Here is a 16,702-nt window from a genome sequence, read left to right as displayed (position 1 = left end):
TCCTTGCAAGGTACCACAGCGAGGCAAGGAGCTGCATCACCATCTAACTGCACTTTACCTGTTTGCTTCTCCTGCCAGCACACAACAGGAGAAATTGCCACCTTTTAATTGACTTTTTAGAGCAGCAAGGACGGCTCTCACACTGGGCTGGGAAATTAAAACCCAGAGCAGGGAAGGTGAGTAGGGAAGCACTGCTGTGTCCAGTGGGCATCTTTGCAAACTCATCCCATTGCTGTCAGCCCAGCGTGCCATCAGCCCAGAACCCAACTCTGCTCCTTATTCCACCGCAGAGAAATTCCCAGCCAGCTGGGATCATGCAAATAACTGATTTGGGCAATTTTCCTCAATTAGGAGCTTTAATTCGATTATTTCAATGGCTGCTTGTTCTGAACAGACTTTGGCTGCATTTCCCTGGGCTGCTGTGAAGGCTGCAACATAACCTTACTCTGTTTATCCAAACAATTGTCAGAGTAATTCCTACTGGAACAAAACCACCATTACGACTGCAGACTGATTGGCAAAAGGGCTGCACAGGGGGGACACAACACACTCATTTAAATACCATCTGGGAGGTGCCAGTGTAGGGAAGGGGCAATGGTGCTCAATGGGATGCTCTGAGACCCACAGCTCAACAGCACAACCCACAGCATCCCAGCAGCAGCACACTCGGAACAAGATTGAGATGGAGAGAAGGATCTATCCAAAGCAGAGGCCCGTTGTGTCCTTGTGCAAGGATCTATCCCATCCAGAGCTGCAGCTATTCTCCATCCCGTGCTGCCCTGGCATCGTCCTCATCACCTTCATCCATATCCACCAGCTCTTCCTCGTGGGCTTTGCACCTGGGGACATCTTCCACTATGGGGAGGAGCATAGTCAGGCCCAGCACCCTGGTGTGGGTGCTTCCTGTAGGACAGGGATCCCCATCCTCAGGGCAGAAGTTGCCACAAAGCCACTGCAGGACCAGCCCTGCTGCTATCCAGCCCCATAGCCCAGTTGGGACTCACAGGTAACGTGCTGCCCGCTGAGATAGACTGGTCCAGTTCCACACTGCAGCATGAAGGTGACAGGAGGGACAAACTCCAGACCTTTGAGACTGATCTGCAAAGAGTCAAAGCTCAGAGCATCCCCCCAGACCCACACAGCCGATGCTCTGCAGCACAGAGAGCTTTGCAGGCACAGCCTGGACAATTCCAGAGCTGGAAAAAGCCCACAGATTACTCAGGGTGAATCATTCCCTTCTCTCCCTTGTGCTTACCATGGGGAGCACTGAGACACGTAGGGATGCGATGGGCACCGGTTTGTGGTCTCCATAGGTGTTCTTGGACTCCACAGCCACCACGTGCAACTCATCCCTGGCATCAGCCCCCAGGGAGATCTGTGGGTTGGCCAAAGCCCCCATGACAGAGCAGAGCCCCCACAGCAGGGCAGCACGGTGACACCAGCAAGCCCCACACCTTACCGTCCTCAGCAGGACCAGGTGCTCTAGGAAGTCATCATCCTCCTTCACCACGCAGCTCTGGCTGTTCACACCCAGCTCACAGCCTGTGGACACACAGCCCAGTCCCTGAGTGCACCAGCTGCTTCCCATGCAAATTTTAGGGATGCAGAAAACAAAGGGAAAGCATCCCTTGTTGCTCCCCTGCAATGCACTGTGCTCACCCCACAGCACAGCAGCTGTCCTGTCCTCCGACAGTGACCTGAGGGCAGGGGAAGAGCTGCTCATCCTGCACAGCACCAAGAACCAGCTCCTATGGAATGAGCACCAGAGAAAGCAGCCTTCAGCTGGTCTGTAATTACAACAGGTGGAAGAAAAGTGATTTAAGAATGCTTAGAGAAGGTTCCCAAAGTCCAGAGCCAGGGCAGCAGCATGCAGGCAGCTCCCATCAGCACAGCTTGCTTTCTGCAAGAGTTAGAGGCAGCTGGAGCAATGCCTCCTTGGCTGGGATAGCATTGCTAAATGAGGAATAAAACCACACTGACAGCATTAAGAACAGCAGCACAGCCCGCAGTAGGGGCTCCTCCCGCACTAAGCGCTCAATGGAAACCAACCCCAGCCCCACGCACTGCCCTGCAACCCCCACCTGGCCAGAAAAAGCACTGAACACGAGCACCCCTTGTGTTGCAAATAAAGAGCGGAGGCCGCCCATCAGCGCTGTAATTCGGAAATGCAGCGCAGGTGCTGCGGAGGACAAATAGCGGCTCTCAGGTGCTGTCAATGCATCCTCGGAGCTCCTCCGTTCACCGCTGCAGATGGCAGCTAAGAGCCACAACTGGCTCGAAGTTGCAGGACCGACCCGACGAATTTGCTTTTCTCTTTTTTTTTTTTCCGTTGCACGTTACGAGTTCCGTGCAGCGCCGGGAGGTGGCACTGAGGCTCCGGATGGTCGCCGTGGCTCCGCTCGGTCCCCGCAGCCCGATCCCAAATGTGAGTGGGATGGTGCAGCTGTTTGCTGGGCCGGCAAAACCTCGGGATGGGGCACAGAGCCTCCCTGGGGCTGTGAGCAGCGCAGAGGCTGTGCCCGGTCCTTGGGAGGGACCCCCAGGCGCTATGGGGATGGGTGCCCCCCTACCCCTAGGAAGGGCAAGGCGCTGATGCAGGTGAAAGCTGCCAAGTGGTTCCCGAGGTTTATTTCACACAAAAGCATTACAGTCACCATGACGCACGTTTACAACCGATATAATCCCCAAAGTCCCAGCAAGGTGGGACGGTGCGGTCACAAACACCCGCGTGTACGCACAGCGCCCTCTGTGCCACTCAGCTCCGTGCTGCGCATGGAACTCCCGTGCAGGGGTGCTGCTGCCTGCTCCCCTGTTCCTACACACAGAGGCTTCAGAGCAAGAGCAGAGCATCACCAACGCCAGCACCCACAGCACTGTGCAGGGCTCTGAGGAAAGCCTCTCTTTCTCCCTCGCTCCTCTCCCGCCTGTGCTTTCCCCTTGCTGAGGGTATGGCTGTGGTTCCCAGCATCACACCCTGCCCCAGGAGCTCACTGCAGTGCCAGCAGCAGGACCTGGTGCAGATCATGGAGCAGTCACTTGCCAGCAAGAGATCCTCCTTTCCTTTCCCAATGACGCAACCCGAAAAGATGGGGTCCTAAACGTGAGCAGAGCTGCTGGTCACCACGTCCCAGTGCAAATCCCTCTGGGGTGGCAGTGTGTCCCCATCCCCAGAAGCTGTGCTGCTGCACAGAACCTGATCGTGAGGGGCTCAGGATCTTTTTGCTGCTGCCTTTATCTCTCCAGCACCAGAGGAGCCCCTTTGCTCTCCATGTGGGTGCATGCACCAGAGGGTCCTTCCAACGTTGTCCCCCTCAGTGCCACTCCTCCTTCCCCACGCAGCGTCCCCATCCCAACATCTGCAAGAAAACAGCAGGAGCTGATGGTGTGCATCCCCCCAGCATCACAACTCTGGGGGTGCAAAGCAACCACACCAGGAGCTGAGCCCCTGGAAGGGGAGAGTGCAAAGGGGGTCCTGGCCTCAGCAGCAGCATGCAAACACTGCAGAGCAAGCTGCTCCAAAGGGGGTTAAGTACTCTGGGCAGCACAGAAATGTGTCAGCAGACGCCTGCATCAGCTCACATGCTCAATGCAGGCACATGGCTGTGACCCAGCCAAGAGCTGAGCTCCCCCAGGGAAGGGGACAGCCAAGCTGGTCAGAGGGGACTGCTGCAGAGACAGGGGTGGCCCTGCTGCAGCCACACGTTGGGGTCTCCTGTGGCACTGCTCCCAGAGGGAACACACACTTACAGTGCTCCCTGCTCTGCTGCTTTCCCAGTCAGACCGAGGGACCCGCCGGCATCTCTCTGCTGGTGAACCTTAAATGAGAGAGCATGGAATGTAAAGAGCCCACACCTTCCCCATGGCAGCAGGGGCTCCTGAAGTCATCGGGAGTGAGAGGAGAAGGGAGGAGATCCCAGGGACAGGAACACACTCGTGGTGTCCCAGTAGCGTTTTACTACCTGAGGAAATGAACTTCATTCTGGTTGTTGGGGCACTCCCAGAAAGGGACAAAGTGAGATGGGGCCAGGGGTGCACTAAGAACCTCAGCTCTGCAGCCTGGCAGAGGGGTTTAGGGAACCCCAAAGGCGTTGGGCAGCAATTCTCATTCTATACCCCATCCCAGTGAGAACGCCTGCTCACCAGCTCTGCATTCATCAGACCACAGCCCCATCACCAGCAGTTCCCCAGAACAGCACCCTCCCAGCATGCACACAGTACTCACTCATCCAGCTGCTCGCACAGCACGCTCTGCGTGCCCTGCAGCCAGCACTCGCCCAGGGGCCGCTGCTGGTGGCCACCACCATGGGATGGGGCATTCTCCTCCCTCCTGCCGCTCCCCTGCACCTCGCTGTCCTCCCTGAGCTGCCCGGGGTCCACAGCCTTGCTGTCCTCTGTGGGGTCCCCCTGGGGGCTGAAGGCACAGGAGCAGTGCTGCGGGTCCTGTGGGGCAGCGTGCAGCCGGCGGTCGGCACGGCGTGGGCAGCACAGCAGCTTGCGGAAAGCGCTCCTGAAGTCGGGGCTGCGGCAGTAGATGATGGGGTTGAAGGCTGAGTTGACGTAGCCCAACCAATTGAGGAAGAGGAACAGCTGGTCGGGCACCAGAGGCCGGCAGAACACCTTGATGATGTTGGCCACGAAGAAGGGCAGCCAGCAGAGTGTGAAGGTGCCCATGATGATGCCCAAGGTTTTGAGCGCCTTGTGCTCCTTGATGGCCAACAGGCGGGAGGGACGACGCCACCGCCCGCCCCTGGAGCTGAGGTTGGGGTTCTCCTGCAGGAACCTCACCTTGTCCTTGCCGATGAGCTGGACGTGGCGTGTGGCCACAGCAAAGACACGGACGTAGACAAAGATCATGACGAGCAGAGGCACGTAGAAGGAGATGGTGGAGGAGACGATGGCGTAGGTCATGTTGGTGACAAAGTCACAGCAGCGCGGATCATCGTAGCAGCGCACCGCCTGCTCATCCGCCCCGTCCCTCCACCAGTGGTTCATGATGGGCAGGAAGGAGATGAAGGCAGAGATGGCCCACACCATGCACACCACAGCCCACGCTCTGCCTTTGGTCACCAGCACCTCATATTGCAACGGTGCCGTGATGGCCAGGTAGCGATCCACGGCGATGGCGCACAGCGTCTCGATGCTCGCCGTCACGCACAGCACGTCCACAGAGGTCCACAGCTCACACACCACCGTCCCATAGGGCCAGTGGCCACTCAGCAGGATGGTGGCCCCCGGTGGCACCACCAGCAAGCCCATGACGAGGTCGGCGCAGGCCAACGAGGTGACAAAGACGTTGGTCATGGTCTGCAGACGCGGCGTCTTGGCGATGGCCACGATCACCAGGAGGTTGCCAGCCACGATGACCAGAATGGTGATGCTCAGCGCGGCTCCCACCGCCCACTGCCGGCTCAGAACGGCGGCCCAGCTGCAATTAGGGACGGTGCCGTTGCCTGTGGGAAGCGGGGTCATCGCTTCGGCGGGGGGAGGGCGGTCCAGCTCCGTGCAATCCTTTGCGCCCCGTGCGCTCCACGGCTGCTGGGGCCGGAGCGGGGCTCGGAGCGGCCGCCGCCGTCGAGGCTGCACCGACGTCGAACTCCGTCCGCGACCGCTACTCGGAGGAGGAGCCTTTAAAGGCACGGGGCGGCCCCGGGCTGCCCCTTTGCGGAGATCAATGAAAGCAGAGCGGCAGCACCGCCTCCCCTCCGCCCCCCGGGTCGGACACCCCCGACACTGCGCAGCCGGACCCAACTGCGCCCCTCATCCCACCCGCCCTTATTCTCCACGTTACACGGCTTCTAGTTCCTTACTGTACGTCCTGCCCTGCATCCCAGCTCTTTGCTCTGTGCTCCTGTCTGTGCTCCTCACATTCCAGGGTACGCAGTGAAGACACCGACCCGACTGCCATCAGCACAGGGATGGCAAAATGGCAGCCTCACCCCAAAGAAATCATCCAACAGCCGCTCTTTCACCCCTACATTTAATGCCTGAACCCTCTCCTCAGCTTCTGTAGCCATGCACTGCAACCCCCTCAGTTTGAGTCAGTGCTGGTGATTTTGGGATCCCCAGACTCCATCCTCCAGGATGTCCAGGGAGTTGGGGGGCACCGTGCTGCTCCCATCCCAACCCCAGACCCCATCACTGTTCCCAGCGCTGCTCCTTCCGAAGGCCCCTGGGCAGACTCCAGGGCAGGCAATTTTTTCACTATCAGCTATTTATACAAATACTGGAACTTCTAATACAGGCACTTTCCAAATATGGCGTTTTGAAGTTTCGGCCAAATGGGGAAATGTTGACAATGAAGGAAAGAAAATGTGTAAAAAATTATCCAGTTGGCATTCCTTCCCATTCATGAGCTAGCAAAACAGAGCCTGCTTTTTTACAAGCTTCATCTTTACAAGACTGTTTGGGTTCTTCAAAGCAGTCAGATGAACTCTTGATGCAACCAACCCCTTCAGCTCCAGCTCTGGCACTAATTGCTGGCACGGGCTGAGCCCTGGGCTTACTATTTCCAGTGTGAGGTGTCACTGTGCTCAAACGACGCATGGCATGAGCAAAATGTGCACAGGGAGAGCCACAATCTTCTTAATGTGATGGCATATGTAACCTCAGTGTGTGCTGGCACGTGGAGCCATAGTGAGTGTGTCTGAAAGAATAAAGAAATGCTGTGGGAATGGCAATGGATAACAGAAAATGGAGGCATTTGGGTGTTTTACTGCATGCTCATGGCACGCTCTGACCATCTGCCTGCTGCCATGTGGACAACCTATGTGAGATCCTTCCTCCTGCTCTGAAGGATCACCAGGAGCCCTCCGTTCCCAGCATGAGCACTTTCCAGGGGAAAGAAAGAAAGAGTCTCTGTTGTTTTATTAATGCAGGGGAAGTAGCGTGGCTCAGTGTTTTCATCCCACTTCTGCAGCTGGAAAAGCTGAAGCCCAGATGGCTGCTCCACCAGCACTGCATCTGGCTCCTTGCAACGAGCAGGAACCCACCAGCAAAGAGGCTGGAAATGCCTCCTGCAAAGCAGAGATCCTTCACAGCTCTCTCTTGCTTTCTCCTCCTGTCTCTTTGTCTCCCTGCTGTCCCCCTCCAGACCCAGCAGCCACCATGGGATGTGTCCCCTCTGCCACCTCTGCCATGTGCCACCTGCACAGTGCTGAGCAGCGGGAGCCCTGCCAGCCATGGGGACCCATGGGGTCAAGTGGCTGTTTGGAAAACTCTGGGAAAATATGTTTATGCCACAGATCAGAGCAGCTCCCTTGGCTGTTGCTACAGAATAAACAATGGATGTTTTAAAAATACATCTTTATAGATAGAGACAGGATGGATTAGAGAAGATCCCTTCTTGGAGGGAGCAGAATTGCAGTGGGAACAGGCAGAGCAGCACAGCTCTGTGCTCTGGGAGCTTCCAGCACCCATGGGTCTGTTTGGAGGGAGGAAGATCTCACCTGGTCCTGACAGTCTGGGCACATTGACACTGTTGCCTAAGGGGATGTGGAGCCAGTTAGCCCCTGTCCTGCAGCATTCCCCATGCCAAGGAGGCAGCATGCACACAGCAAGCCCTAACAATGTGAGTAAGGCCCACAGGGAGTGCTCAGGTCCTATTAATCCCCTGTACCCAGTGAGGGGATGAGGTGTACATCAGATAAACCAGTGCCTGGCACAGTGCAGGTAGGGGGGAGCACTCCTGTGAGCTTTAATCCTCCATTTCTCATGTTCAGTTTGTAACTGCACCCATGAACCCCACAGAGCTGGCTGTGCCTTGGCTCCAAGGCACGGGGGAGGCAGAGAGGAGGGAAGGGAGCTTAGAAGTGATGGGCACACGCCAGCTTCTCCTCCCAGCGTCATTAAAAGCAGCACACTGAATCCTGCCAAGCCTGAGTCAGGCTGATGCCACATCAGGATAAAACAAAAGCTTTTTATAGCTGGGAACTCTTGCTCTCCCCGGCGCGCTGTCTGCATGTTTGCTGTTACAGAACAAGTGATAAAAGCAGTGTGAGCCACTGCAGCATCACCACTGCCACTGCAGGCTGGGACACAGGCTGGGTGCTGCCAGCTCCTCTTCCTCATCAGGACAGGAAAAAGAAGAGCTGTGCATAGAGCAGGGCAGAGGCAGAGCTGCACCCTTACTTTGCACCAGTAAGGGATGGTGTCAGAGTGCTGCTGGAGTCAAGGCTGCATTGCAAAGTGCAGTGCATCCCCAGGGCTACGTGGCCATGCTGAAAGGGCAGGAGCTGCTCAGGGAGCATGGGTTTACCCCAAAACCTATGGTGTGGCATCAGGATGGAGCCCTGGGGTGGGCAAAGGGCCGGGCAATGGCAATGGCTGTTGGCAATGGTCCCTTTCTGCCTTTAATGTTTGTGCTGGTAATTAGTCTGGGGCTCGCCGTGCTGAGACATTGGGAATAGTTTCCATATCGGATTCCCAAATCTTTCTTTGAAGTTGTTTGGGATGATCTGTCAGCATGTTTCCTTGTCAGCACATAAACAGGCTGTGAGGGAGCATTAACCCCTGGGTACTGCCTGTCCCAGGAAGGCTGGAGGAAGCACTGCATAAACTCTGAGCTCTCTATAAACTCTCCTCCCCGAGGGCTGTCGGATGGGCTCGGGCAGCTGCAGGAAGTGAAGCATTCTCTGCACCAAACAATTAAAACTAATAAAAATGGGATGTTCTGCTGGCTTCCATGCAAGCAGCCATTTTTAGAACCAAGCTGGCCAAGGCATGCTCCAAATCCATCATATCTGCAAGGGATGCACGGTGTGATCCTGCCCTTCCCATCCCAGCCCCGTGGGGTGGGCAGATGCTTCAGGTGGGAGTGCAGTCAGGTATGGAACATAGAGCACATGGCAAGGCTTCCAGGGCATTTCCATCCCCTGAGCTGAAGGGATTTGCTCGCTTTTATGTGCTCTGCCAAGGCTTTGCAGACATGCTCACCAGTGCTTTTCCCTCGCTCCTGCTGACTGGTTTTCCAGCAGCTGTTGCTAAAGAAAAACAGAAGTGGATGGGAAGGAGAGACAAGTCTGCAGTAACAGTGGCACCAATTTCACACACACACACAAATAATAATAATAATGTGGAAACTTCTGTAAAAAAAAAAAAACAATAGCAGAAAAAATAACATCTGAAAGCAGCTGGTTTTGCAGACAGAGAAGGGAAGAATCCTCTGGGTGACAGCAGGGTGAAAGCAGGCAGTGTCTCCAGGCTGGGGTTGGATCCTGCTTCTTTCAGATGTCCAAAACCCCAACACAGCCCCACGCACCACCTGTGCCATCCTCATTCCCATCTTTATCCTCATGTACCACAGCCCTGCAGCCTGCCTATGCCTGTCCCTGCTGTGTTTGCTCCGTGTGCAAAACAGGGAAACAACAGCAGCAATGGCAGCGGCCACATCAGGCTCAGCACTCCCATGTCATCACGGCTATTTTTCACCCCAAGCTCCTCCTGGTTCTGGGAGATTTCTCAGAAATGCACTGTAAATGGGGAGAAGGTTCATTCCTGAGGGCTGTGCTGCTGGGTTCAGGCAGTGGGCAGGAGTTGGCAGCGGGGCTGTAGGGATGCTCCAGCACCTGACGTGTGGCTGAACCCCACTATTTGTGCCAAGCAGCCCTGAGCTCCTGAAAACACCAAAATGTCTGCCCACGCTGTGCCATTCCCTGCCATGCCCAATTCCTCTGCAGATCACGAGCCAAGCAGCACCCAGGGTTCATTTAGGTGTGCAGAGCATCTCCTGCACACATCGTCCCCAGGATTTCTCCCTCGCAGGGTGGAGGCACTTCCCATGGGCAGGATGGGTTTGTTTACTGGGGGGGCAACTTTGATCTGCACAAACAGCCCTTGGGCGGGCAAAGTGGATGTGGGTTTGGCGTTATCTGCACTGGTGATCAGAGAGGAATGTAAACACGGATGGGGTGGAAATGCTGCAGCACATAACACCCCCAGCTGCCTTCCCCTTGGCGATGGGTGGGTGCCATGGGGCACCCATGAAGAAATACCCAATATTTCATGACCCACGGGGTGTGTTTTCTACGAGCCATAGCAGGGAGCTGCCTCCAATGGGAGCCTGCCAGAGGAGAAAGATTTTCACAACACCCCATCCCTGTTCCACAGGCAGCAATTCTCTTTGGTAGCCAAAACAGCAGTTGCTGGGGAGTGTGCAGAAAGGACAAACACCTACAAGTGCATTTCTGCTCCCAGTTTAGAAGGCAATAAGGTGATAACCTTCTATCACATGAGGATGATAAAGGCTTTCCAGCTCTTCTGAAAAGATGAAATGCTCCAGAGATGAGCACGTTGTCACCACTGGGTGCTGCCAACATGAACTGATGCTCCCAATGTAAATGCCTTATTTCCAATGGAACTACTGCTGATGTATTGCCCACAGTTGGCTGCTCCTGCCCCAATCCAGGTGACTTCTCCCCCTTCTCTCTGCTTTTTATCTTCAGTCCAAGTGGGAAATGAGTGGCAGGGAGGGATGAGGAGGAAGGGCCATTGTTAAGACTGTGCATTCCTGAGGCTGCTCAGTGCCAGCTCCATCCCTGATGCAGAGATGTTATCAGCACACATGGGAAGGACACTGCTGCCAGCCCAGGGCTGTTCTCTGACCCTCTTTTGGGGCTGGGGGCTCCTGGTAGCCCACAGTCCTGTCCCCCCTGACCTGAGATCCCAGGATGCCAGGCACCGGGGGACAATACCAAGACAGCACAGGGACCATGACTCCCAACCCCACCCCAGCCAGGATGTGCCCCAACAGACGACCTCCCCGCAGCAACTTGACCCCATAATGGTCTATTCTCTGTAAGCAGGAAGAGGAAATGGCCTCAGGCCTCGTTAAGCTGTGCCTGGGCGCCTTGCTGGGTCGGGGGTCAAGGCTGGTGTCACCCTGCATGGCTGGACATGGTGTTTTCCTGCCCAGTGCACGGTGATTGATGCAGCAGACAGCGAGGACAGGGGTTGGGCACCGTCACATGCAGAGACCCTGGGGTAGGCAGGAGGCACTGGGAGAACTGGGAGCACTGGGGGGGTTACTGGAAGCACTGGGAGCACTGGCAGCACATTATCCCAGTAACACTGCATTGGTTTCGCAGGACCTGCAGGACCATCAGGTACCGGTAAGGGGCACCGGGAACAGCGGGCACAGAAACCACGCGTGCTCCGCCTCTCTATAAGCCCCGCCTTTTCATTGGACAACGCTCCTGACGTCACGCCCCCTCATTGGACCACGCCTCTCACTCGACCACGCCCTCAATTGCTTAGGCCCGCCCATGAGCTAAGCCCCGCCCCCTCTCCGTTTCCCATCGCTCCGCGCGGCGGAAGGGGCGTGGCTTGCACCGGAAGCGGCGGGCAGGCGGCGGGGCGGCCGCAGCAGCAGCAGCCCGCGTCCCGGCGCCATGTCGGGCCGCTGCTGCCAGGGACAGACGCCGAGCCGCGACATCCCGGGCCCCGGCAAACGCCTTGCCCTGCCCGACGGCGCCCCGCTGCCGCCCGGCGATTACAGCACCACGCCGGGGGGCACCGTCTTCGGGACCACGCCGGGCGGTGAGCGCTTGGGGCCGGGCTGTGGGCCTGGATTCGAGCTGAGGGGTTCGGCGTGGAGGGGGGGCTGTGCGGTAGGGTTTTTGGGGGGGGTTCCCCTTTGCGGGGTTCTCGTGGCCCAGTGGGGCCGTGCGGAGGTTCTCGGTGCGGCCCTCCCGCTCCCAGGGCTCGGATTTGTGGTTTTGTCTTTTTTCACCTCTTCTAAAATCAGCCCCGCTGCTGAAAAAGGTTTGATGCGAGGAGCGGGAATGATGAAACCGTTCTTGAGGCTGTGCCAGGAGAACAAACCGAACGGAGGCAGAGCATTGTGTTCTGTGAGCCATTCGGGCGTGCGTTCTCTTTACAGCATAAAATGTTCCGTGGGGTAAAACGCAGAGAGAAAAGGGAAGTCGGTGCTGCTGATGCAGGCGTGTTTGGGGTTGGGAAACTGAAGGGTTTGTGTTATTTCTGCCACGTCCTCCCTCCGATGAAAGCAGCAAATAGCTGAAGGCACTTAAATAGCACTCACAGTAATCATGTCATGGAAGAGAGGAGAAATAGAATGCTTCTCAGGCGTGCTCCGAGGAGCTGAATGGAGATGGATAATAAGGCTGCAGTGCAGCACAACGAACCCTCCAGGGTTATCGCTTGTTTGTCTGTGCTGCAGAGTTAATGAATGTCCAGAGTGTGGAAGGAAAGCACGGAGCTGTTTGCTATGAGGTTGTGCACGCCTGGCAAAGCCCTGGGCTCTCCTGTCACAGCGCAGTGCTTTTGTGCTTGGGTCCCAGAGAAGAGCAGTTCTGAGAATGGTTTTCACTTCCTTTCACACCAGACTGAATGTGTGGAAGCACTGAGGTTTGCTGAAGGTGCTGGGGATGAGCCAGCTCGAGCCTGGAGAGCACCAGCAAATGTTTGCTGAGAGAAGCCTGGAGCTTACTGCAAAGTTGAAGTCCGAAGCAAATCATTGCTGTGCCAAACCTCGGCCTGATTTGCAGAGAATAACTGAGCACTGGGGTCTTTGAAGCTCCCTCTGCCTGCAGGCAGCGCTCAGCTGAGGGGTGGAAGGAGGGCTCAGTGCCAGCCCTCCGGTGATCTGCAGAATCAGCAAAGGGTTGGTGGGGTGAGGAGAGTCCCTGATAGCACAGGAAAAAGCTGGTTTTCCTGACTGTGGGCAGCAGAGGTTAAAAAAAAAAAAACAACAAAACAGTGTAAGGGAACAAGGAGCGTGTAAGAGGTGACGTCTGACCTTTCAGCATAGCTTGTTCTTTGGTATTCCCTTTGTGCTTGCCTTGGCACCACGCCTTTTGCTGAGGGCACACTTTGTCTTTCCCTGATCCCACGTGTGCCTGAACAACATGCAAGCTGCAGCAAAGCTGCTCTGTGCATCCAAGCCCCGTTGGGAAGCTTGAGCCCCTCTGACAGCCGCTGCTCTGCTTGCTGTGGGTGTCAGCTTTCAGGAGCGCTGGGCACGTGAACCAGCAGATGAATGCATGGGAGGGAGAGCTGTGTCTGCCTGTTATGGACTGTGCTCCTGATACTTGGTACATGAGCTGCAGTTCTAGGAACTGCTGTCCTTGCTCTTGCAACCTCCCTGTAATTTAACACTTAGTGCTCAGGCTAACAGTTGTCCTTATCGAATCCAGGCCAGCTGCCACGCTGCAGTTCTGAATTGGATTTGTTCCCCTCCTTGATCAAGCAGAACGGCTCAAACTCAAAATGTTTTATTAGAGAGTAGCTCCCATTGTTTTGGGAACTCATTAGCAGGATGTCCTTGAAATGTAATATACTGTTGTTTGGGGTTTTTTTAACAGTGCTTCCAAACAAAGTGAGTTTAGTGTTGCTGGGCAGATGTTATTGGAGTTTGTTTTCCTCCATTTGTGTACTTGTAGCTAAGCTTTTCAGGCAGTGCTCAAGAAGTTGCTTTTCCCTTGTGCCGGGAGGGAAGCAGAACAGCAGTCCAGCAAGGCGGTTTGCAGCATTCCTTCTAGGGGAAAAAAGATGTTTGTCTGTAATTCCTGAATTAGGGCTGTGGTGTGTTTGGAGGAATCCGTTTTCTGTGTGTGGTTTTGAGCTTTTTCCAGCACCAGTTCCTTTCCTAGGAATGTGCTGTTCGTTCCAGTGGTATTCCTAGAAAACAACACAGAATCCCAGCTCTGCAGCTCCCTCTGTGCATTGCTAGAGCTGCATTGCTCAGGCAGGGGGGGGCAGTATGTCCTCTGGTTAAACATTCACACTGTTTTCTGTGGGTTTTCCTGTGCTCTGGACCCTTCTACCTAAGGTCCATTGCATGCAGCGTTGGTGGGAGTTTTGGAATCCTGTGTTTCCTCTTTGCAGCATTAGCTGTTGCCTGGGAGATGACACAGATGTCTTTCGTACATCAAAATGCTAAAATCTAACTGTATTGCTTTCTCCTTCCAGGAACCAGGATTATTTATGATCGTAAGTTCCTGATGGAGTGCCGTAATTCTCCGGTTGCCAAAACACCACCTTCTGACCTTCCGGACATTCCAGGTGTTACCAGCCCAATTGTGGAAGAGTTAAAGATTGAGAACAACCATGTCCAGAACTATGATGAGAAAGCGAATGTAGGTGGGTACACAAGGACAAGTGAGCGTGCTGCTGTTTCCTAGAAATACAGAAGCTTGCATACATGGAGCCAGGAGATCCCTGTAAACCATGGATAACACTGATAAGTTCTTAATCATTTCATTGTAATTTGTGTTGTTGCTACTTTTCTTGTTAATTAAGCATTTGGGATTAATAATCCTGTGGTAAGAGGACGGGTGCAGCTGTTTCTGCCCGTGTTTATCCTCTGCCACATCTCAGCTGTTTGCATTTTTTTAATCAAATTACAATTCAGAGTAGGAATTGTTTGGGAGTTTTTGGGTGCTTTCTGCAGTTGTGCTTGAGACTGCAGGGTAGAAGTTGGTCCACAGCAGAATAGAGGACATTGACCACGGGGTGCACATGAACACATCTAAAGTTATTGGAGCAAAAAGAGCAACTGCTGTTCTTGAGATTGCTTCTTGAAGGAACCTGAACCTACCAAGTGTGATTGATAGTCCTATCCCTAAAAATAAAGGTCTGAACACTCATTAGCTGGCTTCCCTGCTTACTCTAAGCAAAATCTTTGCAGGGTCAGTATTGCTTAATGGTTTTTTTACGCACTTGTGACCTTTAGTGGCTCACTGGACTCTGGCAAACTGAAGCACTGGCTGCATGCTGTGTGCCTGCTGGGCTGTGCCTTTTTTTTTTTTTTTAATCCAGAGAAGTTCTGATGTCAGAAATAGAGTACTGCTGCTTGTGTTGGCATCCGATCAGATTGCATGAGCTAGGGTGACAGCTATACAGGTAACTAAGGAGGTAAAATGTACTCTCTTCTGTCACTGGCAACAGAAGTCTGTAGCAGTGAAATCCAGGTGTAGAAATTACACAAAGGGCATTTCTTCTGCTCCTGGCTGTCTGCCTAAGGTTCACTCTGAGCAGAGGGCCTATATTCTGCTTGCACAAGCTGTTCTTGGTGTCAGACTTCCTGAATGCAGACCTGAAATCCAAACAAATACATTTCTTAGGTACACCTGAACGTTGTTTGAGTACAATATGTAGTGTTTAATTTGAAGCTTTTAGGACTCTCATATGTTTGCTCTGTCTCAACAGGTGAAGAAGAGCAGTTTGACATGGACATCTAAAGCACATGCCCTGAGAGTGCTTCTCCAATGAAGAACCAGGACCTTGTTTGAGGATTCCCACCAGCCAGGCTTACAGCAGCCCATGCCTTGAGTGCCTTCCTGTTTCCTAGGAAAGGCAGTTTCTTCCCTTCTGAGAACAGAGTATATCCTGTTACAAGGACTGAATCTCAGCCTCTCCGTGTGGGTGTGAATACACAGTGCAGTCCCTGCTGATGATGGGCCATGGGGTGCCAGGGGAGACAGTCTCAATGATTGTTTTTGTTTCCAGTTTTATGCTTTTGTTAATCATTTTAATACTGTAAAAGTTACAGAAATGCAATATAAGGGAGAAATAAATCATTTTGACTCTCCTGGTATGCAATAAATACTGTTTCTGGCTTGTATTCATTCCAGCTTATGGGAACTAGCAGCCTGTTGCAGAATTGGGGTGGTTTTGCAGACAGGCTTAGGATCAACACCTGATGACTGCAGGAAATCTGTGTGCTCTGAGTCTGCTTCCAGAAATAGTGATCAAAAACTCTCCATCGTGTGCTTTCAGATCATTCTTCTGCCAGGTCAAGGTGCAGATGTCCCTGAGTTTTTCTCCCACTCATCCTCTCCAAAGGGCAAGGCTCAGTCAGGTGAAGTGTCTCATTGAATTCAGTAGGAGCCACCTGTAGCTGAGCAGTGCACAGAGTGCCCTGACTGCTCTGTGCTGCAGCTCCTGCCCTTCCAAAACTGCCCATCTTCTCCAGGATGTGAGTGCTTAACTGTCATGTTTCCTAGGGTTTCTTTATGATTCATGCTGAAACTCGTGTCTTTAAGTATCCCTCTTCTTCTTATAATGTAGTGGGAAGGAATTAAGACTTGTGAGTTTAACTGGGAGGCTGGAAGTAAATTTGTTTGATTTTGAGGGACGAAACTTCAGCTCTCCCAAAAAAATACATTTACATTTCTGCTCTCTGTGCAGTTTAACAAATGTGAATTATGCAGTAGTCTCTAACATGCTGCTGTTTCACTGCTTTAGAGATGGTGCTAATGCCTCAGGAGGTGTTTCAAAGGGAAAGAAAGCGTATTAGGACATGGCCTGAACTTGGGACTTCCTAAAAGACAATGAGTGTCTCTTTAAATCAGTCTTGGACGATAATACTTAAATATCTGCTAATTGAGCTCAATGGTGGCATTATGATATGCAAGCCTTTAATAACAAGTAACAAAAGAAACAGTCAAAGCAATTGATGCAGATAAAACTTGCATTTCTCAAGATAAGATTAAGTGTTTTTTGAAGCCTTAATGGGAATGCATTCAATCTCGCTGCCTTCAGTGTCACTGTCAGTCTTGCAGCTCCACACCAACTGCTGGCTTTTGTTGTGAGCAGCTGCTCTTGCTGTGTGCTGTGAACTGCAGCTGGGCCTGACTCATCTTTCCAGCTAAATTAATACATGCAGAGAAATGGCACTGCTCAATTGCTGACAGTGCTGTGCAGCAGTTGCAAATTCACGTGCGCTTGGAGTTAACCTGCTTTC

The 16,702-nt window shown here is 53.6% G+C and overlaps 3 protein-coding genes across 6 annotated transcripts; 1 reads left to right on the top strand and 2 right to left on the bottom strand.

Annotated features, from left to right (window-relative positions):
• Window positions 1–340: 340 nt before the first annotated feature.
• On the bottom strand, window positions 341–2,082 carry LOC116234539 (nucleoplasmin-like). 3 transcript variants are annotated; one of them, XM_031602214.2, is made up of 6 exons: window positions 1,981–2,082; window positions 1,660–1,748; window positions 1,460–1,542; window positions 1,256–1,375; window positions 1,005–1,098; window positions 341–855 (listed from the first exon to the last, which is right to left on the bottom strand). In XM_031602214.2, the coding sequence occupies exons 1-6, from the start codon at window positions 1,983–1,985 to the stop codon at window positions 758–760; spliced, it is 489 nt and encodes a 162-aa protein (XP_031458074.2). In that variant the 5' UTR covers window positions 1,986–2,082; the 3' UTR covers window positions 341–757. The 3 variants fall into 3 exon arrangements, with proteins under 3 accessions (XP_031458074.2, XP_089981764.1, XP_089981765.1); XM_090125638.1 differs by having other exon boundaries at window positions 1,660–1,787; window positions 1,981–2,067; XM_090125639.1 differs by lacking the exon at window positions 1,981–2,082 and having other exon boundaries at window positions 1,660–1,943.
• A 71-nt stretch (window positions 2,083–2,153) lies between these two features.
• Window positions 2,154–5,591, bottom strand: ADRB3 (adrenoceptor beta 3). 2 transcript variants are annotated; one of them, XM_090125629.1, is made up of 3 exons: window positions 4,223–5,591; window positions 3,748–3,815; window positions 3,223–3,356 (listed from the first exon to the last, which is right to left on the bottom strand). In XM_090125629.1, the coding sequence occupies exons 1-2, from the start codon at window positions 5,467–5,469 to the stop codon at window positions 3,776–3,778; spliced, it is 1,287 nt and encodes a 428-aa protein (XP_089981755.1). In that variant the 5' UTR covers window positions 5,470–5,591; the 3' UTR covers window positions 3,223–3,356; window positions 3,748–3,775. The 2 variants fall into 2 exon arrangements, with proteins under 2 accessions (XP_089981754.1, XP_089981755.1); XM_090125628.1 differs by lacking the exon at window positions 3,748–3,815 and having other exon boundaries at window positions 2,154–3,356.
• Window positions 5,592–11,306: 5,715 nt separating this feature from the next.
• On the top strand, window positions 11,307–15,562 carry EIF4EBP1 (eukaryotic translation initiation factor 4E binding protein 1). Its single transcript, XM_031602212.2, has 3 exons — window positions 11,307–11,532; window positions 13,927–14,097; window positions 15,166–15,562. Exons 1-3 carry the CDS (start codon window positions 11,385–11,387, stop codon window positions 15,195–15,197), a joined length of 351 nt encoding a protein of 116 aa, XP_031458072.1. The 5' UTR covers window positions 11,307–11,384; the 3' UTR covers window positions 15,198–15,562.
• Window positions 15,563–16,702: the final 1,140 nt, after the last annotated feature.

The sequence above is a fragment of the Phasianus colchicus genome, chromosome 27 (assembly GCF_987193195.1).
Source record: "Phasianus colchicus chromosome 27, bPhaCol1.hap1.1, whole genome shotgun sequence".
Classification (NCBI taxonomy): Eukaryota; Metazoa; Chordata; class Aves; order Galliformes; family Phasianidae; genus Phasianus; species Phasianus colchicus.
The sequence above is the reverse complement of the archived record's forward strand: the minus strand, read 5'-3'. Positions and strand labels throughout refer to the sequence as shown.